The sequence below is a fragment of the Puntigrus tetrazona genome, chromosome 25, assembly GCF_018831695.1.
Source record: "Puntigrus tetrazona isolate hp1 chromosome 25, ASM1883169v1, whole genome shotgun sequence".
Lineage (NCBI taxonomy): Eukaryota > Metazoa > Chordata > Actinopteri > Cypriniformes > Cyprinidae > Puntigrus > Puntigrus tetrazona.
In genome coordinates, this window is record NC_056723.1 from 7,592,445 (window position 1) to 7,602,233 (window position 9,789).

The following is a 9,789-nucleotide window of genomic DNA, read 5'->3' on the forward strand; positions in this document are numbered from 1 at the left end:
ATTTACACACGATATAAAACCGACTAGTAATTAACACTAGGGCCCTCCCGCGCTCAAGTGTAATTGACTGTTTCAAAGGACTGCCACTTCATAATCCAGTGTGTGTATTAAAATTACGCTCTCCATATTGCCCACTCCCTCTAAGGATAAGGGTCAGTACTGCTGGCACAGTGGCTGGAACGCATAAGATTTCTTTACGAGGACATTAACATTTTGACATATTAATAATGAGTAAGTGTATTAAGGTGAACCTCTGAGGGACCTTGTGCTTCCATCAGGAGGTGCGCATTTGCTTTCTGCTGGATGATTTTAGCACTGTTTTTGTGAGGCACTTAAAAGTGCTTAATCTGAGATAGAAACTCATTTGGTTTATTTTCCTAAAATATAGCTTATTAAATATTACCGCATGGGCTAGCACAAGTAGCATTAGAACATAAACCAGGTTAGTGCTGTAAGACAAAATGCAAGAAAAATAAAACACGAAGACCTACAGATCTACTTTCACTCATATATATTTTTTTATATTAATATAAATAAAAATGGCTAATTTGGCTCAATCCTAGTATCCGCTTTCATTGTGACCAGTGTCGACATATGCAACACATTTTGTCATCTGTATCGCCCTAACATGTGTCCACACAGTCCCCACAGCCTATTTACCAAGGACATAAACTTAATGGGAGACTCATTTGCATTTGTTAATTTGGCTTGATATGTGCTAATTGATTCTTCTTACTTGTGTATTTTAATTATCCCAAGTTATAGTTGGCCACAGTTTGTGTATCAAATGTAAATTAGCAATGTTTGGCCATTAAACGCCCTCTGAGGAACGAACATGCTGGTCTAGGAGTAATGAGTGTTAATTAGCCTGTGCGGTGTAATTAACAGGTTTTATGTTTATCACTTACCTTGTTTAGCAATAGGTTAACATGATGCAGCGAATGCAAACATTTGACCCTTTGAAAAAGTCTGTAAAACTAAAGCTGCTTGAAATACTGAACATTTATTTAGTTAAATGATTTGGAAATATAGTAAGCAATTAACTCAATTGTCATATTCACTGTATCTACTAATGAGGAGGTTTAGAAACATATCCATGCAAACACATTTTAAACTCTGTAACGACTTATGAACGCATTGATTTTTTTTTTTTAGCACATATCAATCAGTTTTGAGTCTTTTTTGAGGCATTAAACCTTCAGTGGACATGAATTCCTCAATTTTTGCAATTTGGGCCATTATATCAGATTGTTTTCGTTCTTCTTTTTCTTCAGAACTGCATGTCATAGGCTGGGTTGGTTTCTCCACGCTATGGAGTTTGGGAGGAGGAACGGTAGGAGTGGAGTTTTGTCGCAGCCCATTACCCACAAAAGAAGAGGTTGGACTGCCACTCAGAGCTGAGCTGTAGGAGATAAGAACTTGATTCTCCTGTGGGAAAATAAAATGGGTTATAAAAGCATCATGGTACTATAATTTGATTTAATTCTGATGGGAATTGTGATAGAAATGAAAAGCGAAATCCACCAGATTTGGACTACTTTTAAGTAAAGAAAGAGACAAACAATGCACAACAGTGTTGTTTAGAATTAAATGAATAGATTAGGTCAAATTATAGACATTTCTACAATGAATGGGTGTCATTAGAATGAGAATTTGATAATAAATCTGATAAAAGCATCACAATAATCCACATGACTCTGGTCTAATAATTAATGATTTGTGAAAAGAAAAGCTTTGATTCTGTTTGTTAATGCATTTTATCCCATTCACTGCAGAGGATCCGTTGGTGATTAAGTGATGTGACGCCAAATTTCTCCCAATTGGTTTTGTTCTACATCTTTTATGGCCTGAGGGTGAGTAAATTTTGACTGATTCCATTTGATAAATCCAGCAAAAAATGATGTTGAATCCGGATACTATCATGTTATCAAAAACAACAGCGTTGAAAACGATCTCTGGTTTATTCTACATTAGCCTCTTTTCTCCCTTTGGGTTGCATCTCAGTGATTTATATGCAAAGACTTTTGTCCTGCTGTTTTCTATCAACATTTAATTGAGAAAAATGCTGCCATTTCACCCGGCTGAAATACTTCTGGGAATGGAAGCTGTCTTTAGGCACTGAGCGTGTGCTGCAGCGCATGCCTCTTAAGTTAACTCACTAGATCGTTCGCTGGCCTGTGTGGAAACTTACTTTCTCTGTTAACATTTCAGAAAAAGATTGCTTGATAGCGTTCCACTCTCCTTGGCTGTCACTTATTTGGTGGGGACGCTTGCTTGGGGTTTCCAGTCTGTTAGAAGTCTTCATTATGGCTGTAAAAACAGGATTATTGTGGTTAGATACTGAGTTTTATTATTATAAAATACTTTGTTTACATTACAAGATACACCTGTTTTGGCCAGTTTATTCTTTGTAAATATGGGAGCACAAAATGGAGATACAAGCTCATGAAATCCAGAGGACCACAGCTTAGTTTTTAACGGTGTCGGGGGTGGCATCTTTTTCCCTTTCATAAAAGCATCCCATGCAAATGATGACTGATAGCTTCTATTTCCAGGATGGTGTAAAGTATCTATCGCTGGAATGCTCTTCTGGTCAGCATCTGATTGTTCACTTGTCATTGTAGACCCTGGAGAAGAAGGATCTTGTTCTGGGTTTGTCGTCTTGGCTTCTTCAGTAGAAACACCCACTTCAATCTGTTGGGATTTCAATGTTTCTGAATCATTGTTTTTATCGTTATTTTCTGAAATGACCTCCTCTGTGTCAGCTGCAGTCACTGAAGTGCTCTGATCAGCAAGAGGTGGCTTTTCAGATTCCAGCTCGTTGACTACATTGTAGAAACTTGTTTCAGTTGAGCCGCCCATTTGGGATACCTCGCTTTGCGAATGATCACAAATCAATTCAGGTGGAGAGAACTTATCTTTGGACTCGCAAAGGAGTGTATCTGAATTTACTGTAGCTCTCACAGTATTAAAGTTGGTTTCAGGCTCCTCATGAAGTCTTGGGTTTGGTTGGACATCAATAATTTCTTTTGTAATAATCGTTTTGTCGTGTAACAAAACTGTATGCCTTTGTTTTTGCGAAAATTCAGGTGTGGCATTCTGGTGGTCTTTGACTTCTTTGGACTGAGATGTAGCATATCCCTGGCTGTCCATGTGTTTATTTGATGTCTGGGATTCAGTGTCTTCAGAAATACGCAGATTCTGCTCCAGCGGTATATCTTTCGGTTTCAAAGCCAAAGGGTCGCAGTCTACGCCATAAACAGACCTGGTTTCAGGCCCTGATAGCTCAGCAAGACAACTGTCTGTGTCACTTTGGACTGGGTTTGAGGGGCATCCTTTATCTTGTGCATTGCAGACTGGCTCACTTTCACTGACACCGGTTTTTGTTTCATCACACAGCTTTGACAGATGCTTCATCATGGGACTGACATCCTCAGGCCTTGAGATGTTATCAGTTGAAACCGATGGCGAGACTACAGGTACTGTTCTATCTTCCTGCATTGGAATGTCAAGTTCCTTGTTGTTCTTCTGAGAGCAGCCATCTTTTCTAGCCTTTTGAAACTCGATGCTTTCATCTGTGTGAGGAAATTAAATGCATGCATCAACTCATGAGAAAAAGGAGAAGTACAGGTAAGCTTTCTTGATAAAGAGACTCCAGTAACCACCTCCCTCCCTGCACTTCACATCATTCTGTATAAAAATATTAGTTATAGCCAAGCTTGGCTGGAGAAGACAACTGTGCATTCTTTCTTTCTTACCTGGAACATCTTTATCAGGGTGACACGTTGGTTCATGGTTATCATGAGGACTAATAAGACTCTCATCAAGATCTTCATGGAGACTGCTCACCTCTACAAGGTTAATCTCATTAGATGGTGTACAAAGAGAATTTTTTTTATCTTTTATGGCAATCTGTAATAAAAAAAGACCACAGTTAGATTAGAATTCAAATCATTCAAATAAATCAAATACCATTTCAAAATCGTGAAGTTACAAGACTTATTTATCCACGTCGAATCTACAAGCTTATTAAACAGTCCCTGGTCATGAATGTGTACGTAATCATCCCACCTCAGAGCTATAAATTTCTTTGACTTTATGAACTGAAGAAATAGACAGCTGTTTGTGCTCTTCTTGAAGCTGATTATACGCCTTTTTTACCGCTTGCAGCTCTTCTTGACCAGACTCTGTTGACATTTGCAACTGCAGAATCTGTGAAAAAACAAAACAAAAACATTTTAATAAATAAAAATTTGTCTCAATTCCAGATACTTAGTTTTTTTGGTAATGCTTTTCCGGAACTCTTCACCACCTCTTTTTCCCAAGCAAGTTTAGAATTTTGGTATTCATTTCTCAAGCGAGCAAAGCTGTCGTCTTTTTCTTTAGTCGTCTCTTGGTTCAATTTGTGTTCTGTTTTAAGGACCTGCAATGAAATTAATCACCCAGAAAATTTTTAATGCAATAATAAATTTTTATGTGTTTATTTAACCTGGACAGAGGATTCTAAACAGATGGAGAGGCCAATACAAATCAGTTGGCTTTTGTCATGTTAATAATGGTTTTAATCAGTGAATGACTAAGTGAATTAAATAGAGGAATGGGGAGAATAAAAGAGAAGGAGACCGTAAACGGACATTAAACACACTTACTATTATTGAGTTGCACTTCATGTGTTGTAAATGTGCAAAAGTGATTTTCAGTTCATTCAATCAATTTTATGAGTACTAGGTGTCTATTGTTTACTCCTGAATATGTATAACTTACTAGGTTTAGCATTTTAAGAAAATTAAGTTAGCAAATTGTATGTATAGGTTTATTGTATCACATAATTAATATGTAAATTGTAAGTCTGTTTGTAGCTGTAGCATGTTCCTAGCAAAAAGCAGAAAATATATTTTTTTGTTAATTGAAAATTTAAAAAGTGATAGTGCTGGAGAAGTTGGATTTTGGAAAGCCTGACCTGATATTCTTCACGGAGTTTGCGAATCTCGTGCTCTGCTCGGCTCAGAGCTTCAGTCTGCCTCTGCAGCAGACTCTGACTGCGGTGGAGGGACCTCAATACCTCCTGACACACACAGACAAACTTCATTTCACCCAAATGTTAAGTCCGATGCTACCTTTGTTAAATGATGCTAACGGTCCAGCTTTTTCTGGCTTACCTGCTTCTCTACACTCTCTGTGGACATTTCATGTCTCAGTTTTTTGTTAAGTTCTGTTTCCTGAATACATAAAGTGTACAATTTACAGACATCCTGGTATCGCCTTTTATACTTTACAAATGTAAAGAGATTGTACCACGAGGAGTTTCTGCTGAAGGAGTTGAAACTCTTGCTCTTTCAGAAGATTCTGTAAACGCTCCTCTCCAGGTTTGCAGACGGACAACACTTTGAATGTGACAAGCTCTTTGTTAACTCTCTCCAAATCCTAAATATGAAAAAAAAAGGGGGCAACAATTTGTGACACAGATGTAGAACATCTACTAACTTCAAAGCAAATGAATTTACAAAGCAATAGGAGTATCGTCAGTGGTACAACAATGATTCAGTGCATTTTTATACCTCTTTCAAGGCTTTAATAGAAGATTCTTGTTTTCCATTGATGGATGTGAGCTTTTTATTAATTCGCATGGCCTCTTCAACTTCAAAAAAAAAAAAAAATTTGAAAAAGTTTGGCATTGCTACACAGGCTTTCTTTTAGCATTCACCTACAAAGGCCAAATAATTCATGGTCAAAGAATGACAAATCAATTCATTGATGCGAAGAAGAGTTTTTTAACATCAAATATGTCCAAAGTGAATGAAGAAAAACGATGAATACCAGAAAACCAATGTTTTTCCGCTTTTTTAACTTAGCTGGAGAGTATAAAGGCAAAAGACACTTACGTTCACACGCCTGACTCAACATAAACTAAAGTGTGTATGTATTTTTCACTAAGACAGACAATGTTTGTCAGTCATACCATTTAGTTCGAGTTTGTCATGAGCCTGTTTGACCATGGCACACTGTCTGGAGATGGCAGAGAAACGCCTCTCCACTTCTCCCAGCTGGTTCAGGTGGCTGTCTTTCGTTTGCGTCTGCAGCTGCAACTTTTGCTCCTGGAAAGTTTAAAAACACATTGTCCTCCCTTCTAAGAGGAATATCCCCATTCGGCCGTACAAGTAATAACAGTTCTTCTTCTCGGCAAGGGCAGACCGTGAATATATACCGCATCGGAGAGTTTGAAGACCTTTGTTTAACATCTCGGCTGAGTGCTTCTTTCTGCTAGATAAGGAGTCAACTTCCAAACATGCCTGAGGGGCTTTTATGTGAACCGCAGCCCGTTACTGTTTGATTGTCTGTATCAAACTGATTCCCCTCTCTGCCATCGAAAGGTTAAACAGAGCGAGGCTCCGATATAAAATATTTTAATAGTGGTATTTTCACAGCGGCGCTAGCGGTTCACGTGTCACGCCCTCCCTATCCGTTACTCCTGATGATCCGCTCTCCCTCTCAGTTCCTCCTCTTTAATTCTTCCCACTCCCACTTGCCTCTGTCAACAATTTATATAATTGGAAATCCTTACCAGCTCGCCTAATTTCTTCTCCGAACTGTACCTGAGCAACTGTAAGACAGCATTAAAAGAAGAAGAAAGTGGTTTTAGTGAGCAACAGAGTGACCTTTCAAAAAGCTGCGAAACCGATATTTTCAGTGCTATGGATTCAAGATCATTTTTTAAAAATGTTTAAACTGAAGTAGAAATAATTACAATGCCATTTTATTATAATTTAAATATGTTATTTATTAGTAAACATGGGGAAAAATCCCATAAATAAAAGCTAAGAGTGTTCAGATATTAATCAAATTGCCCAAAATGCATTATCAAATAAAAGGGTAACAAGGGTCTTTATAGATCAACCTATGGGTTTGCTGAAGCATAGGAGAAACCATTCATCACCCGTGTGACTTCATTTATCTAACAACACCAAATAGACCTACACAGACCCCCACTCAAAGGTCAGCTATGAGATGGATTTTCCCACTGTTTTATGTGTATGTCCCTAAAGGTATAGAAGATCTTGTCATGTAAAGGAGTGTTGTTATTGCATTGATTTTGTGTACCTGCAGCTGTTTAAGTTCTTCTTTGAGGCTGATGTTTTCTTTGTCTTTCAGTTCAGCAGCCAACTGGTTCTTACCCTTTAAGAGATCATTAGTCAATCAAAGATGAATTAATATTTTACTGAAGTATTTTTTTTAATAAAATTACTGTTTAATAATAAAGATTTTAATGAAAACACAAACCAATGGGCAACATAACGTGACCAACCTTTTCTCCCTCGATTTTTCTGATTTGGGCCTGAAACTTTAAATTAGACATAATAAATCCTATATATTATGTTAATATTATTATTAAACATATTGTAATATGTTTTCATATTTTTTTGGAAACATACGTCCTCTTATTAATTATTATATACATTTATTTTAAATGAATTTTTACACACTTAGGTTGAGTGTGAAGTCATACCTGCTTTTTTACAGTGGCAAGTGACTCTGAATTTTCGTTCGACATTCTAGAAATCTGACTTTGCAAAGACTCCTGAAAAATAATGAGCTGTTAATATTGACATAAGCTTTAGCCATATACATGGCTTTATATCAATAAATGCTCAGTCTTTTCCTCAAAATCAATGCCTTTCACAAAAGTGTAAAAAAAGACCCTATAATAAGGTGATTTTTTGAAATAATGTTAGTAAGTTAATGGAAAAAGTATTTTTGATCATTCCTAACAAACCTTCTGCCATTCCAACTCCTGCTTCTCCAGCACAAGTTTACAAATTTGCTCCTCATATCTCGTTTCAGCGTCCTGCGTCCAACATGTATATAAAGGACATCAATGATTAATATAATAATAGGAAATAACTCTACAGAATTAAATCTACATTTAACGCAGGTATCAGATTTTCAATTAAAGCCCTCATTGTCCTGCTTTCATCTAGGACTGCAGGTTTAACTCAGAAGTTATTTGCCTATTTACATTTTCCTAATGAAATGTGTAACATGCAAAGCTGTTAACGCTTCAAAGACAATAAACAGAAAAAAAATGTGGTTAGCGGGTAAAAAAAAAAAGCACTAAAATCAGTGGGTCATGTGAATCTTTCAGGACCGATGTATGAAGTCTGTTAAAACAAAAGATACATAATAAAAAAACCCAGCATGCAAAATATCACTCTAGACAAGTGTCGTGCATCAGGACAATGCACTTTGAGCAGCTGGATGTTCAAATTTCCTGTATCTGGCAAAACGACTGACAACATCGCGGACTAATACAGTCATTTTAATGGAACGCACTTTGCACTCTCTTAAAAGAACACAAGAAGTGACGGCATTCAGCTGAGCGTGTTTGTCTGGCAGGAAATCCTCCATCTTAACCCCGGCCCTATAAACCGGAGAACTACAAAGTGTTAGTTTAATGGCATGCCTGAGGATCACATTGATTTAATGTCTTTGTTCCTCACCAACATCATAATAACAATAAAACACGAGAGATACAATTGTTTATTTTTGCTCGTACAACCTTTAAACATGTCCAGCGTAGGCTTTTAAGTGCTTTGCTCGAGGGTACCAGTCTCGCAAGCAAATATGTGAATTTGTCAGGTCCTGCTGCCTGACCCCATTCTAATGTAAGTGTAACTTCTGCTGGCTTATATCCAGATGGACAGAAAGTGCTGCTCGCTTTTCCGTCTTCTGAACGCTCATGACAGTCCTCCCACAAAAATACATTCCTTAGTTTCTCATGAACGGGCCGAACAGAGCCGCGATGCCATTCGGATTCTAATAGACTGACATCCCTAATATACAGAGATGCCATTCAGCAGCCTTTTAGGGTGCTGATATTTGTCTGAGATTGCTCAAGCCCAGTAAACATGTGCGCGCATGCAGCTTGTGTTAAGACTCAGCCAAAAGAAACATTAGTAAGTAAACTAAGTGCCTGATCTGACACTTGCAAAATGCCTCAATGTTGACAGACTGATTTTGGCATTTTGGAAAAGCCTGAGTTGAATAAAGCAGTAACGAGATGTTGCCACATTTCAGTTTCCTTGCGTTCTGCTATTTGCTTTGTTGCACAATTCTTACGCTACAAAAAAAGTCCTGACTGGTAATTATCTATGTAAATGAAGAAAAAAAGAGATTGGTTTTATTGATTTATGTCACGTTTATTACACCATTTAAATAGTAATATTGTGCTAATCGTGAAGAAAAAAAGACATCAATAAATATTAAATATATTCATATTTGAAATATAAAAAGATAAATGTTAACTAAATAAAGATATAAATAAAGAGTAGAATTTTTTATTATTATTTTTGTCTTCATCTATGTCAATCAAATAATTAATTAAAGTCGTTTATTAATTGTTAAGCCTGGTAAGGCACTACGCCACAACAAACACCTTAAAAAACATAATGCAATAAACATCACTGTCTCCATCAACTTTGCTTTGTTTTCTAACACGAAAGGATAAGAGAAAGACCCCATACCCTGCGAATATGCAGCTCTTCAACCGCCTCCAGGAGACTTGTTTTAAACTCCAGCACTTGAAGAGAGATGGCGCGTCCGTCATCCTCTACAATGTTTGGGGTCTTCGGTTGGCCGAGGGCACTTCTGTCTTCCATCTGTAGACAAAAACAGCAAGAGTGTGTAAATCTCGCAGTTTCATTTGTATATCATTTAAAACGCATCATTCTGCTTTGGAATATTTCCACTTACCAAGGAGAAAAGCTCTGCTCCAGAGTCCACACTCGACTCCAT

General features: G+C 37.3%; 1 protein-coding gene across 1 annotated transcript; it reads right to left on the reverse strand.

The window, feature by feature from the left end:
• Nucleotides 1-744: 744 nt before the first annotated feature.
• Nucleotides 745-9,789, reverse strand: LOC122331268 (coiled-coil domain-containing protein 73-like). The gene is made up of 18 exons (XM_043228833.1): nt 9,748-9,789; nt 9,519-9,653; nt 7,772-7,843; nt 7,505-7,576; nt 7,304-7,339; nt 7,099-7,173; nt 6,563-6,601; nt 5,960-6,095; nt 5,559-5,638; nt 5,296-5,424; nt 5,160-5,219; nt 4,961-5,065; nt 4,313-4,423; nt 4,072-4,212; nt 3,619-3,912; nt 2,388-3,588; nt 2,192-2,310; nt 745-1,428 (listed from the first exon to the last, which is right to left on the reverse strand). The coding sequence occupies exons 1-18, from the start codon at nt 9,787-9,789 to the stop codon at nt 1,162-1,164; spliced, it is 3,114 nt and encodes a 1,037-aa protein (XP_043084768.1). The 3' UTR covers nt 745-1,161.

Excerpts from the sequence above, each read along its gene's own strand:
- LOC122331268 (XM_043228833.1), bottom strand. The coding sequence starts at position 9,789 with ATGGAGTCGAGTGTGGACTCTGGAGCAGAGCTTTTCTCCTTG. Across the intron at positions 7,577-7,771 it reads AGGAGTTGGAATGGCAGAAG|GAGTCTTTGCAAAGTCAGAT; the intron begins GTTTGTTAGGAA and ends ATTATTTTTCAG. Across the intron at positions 3,589-3,618 it reads AAGCTTACCTGTACTTCTCC|TTTCCTCACACAGATGAAAG; the intron begins TTTTTCTCATGA and ends GCATGCATTTAA.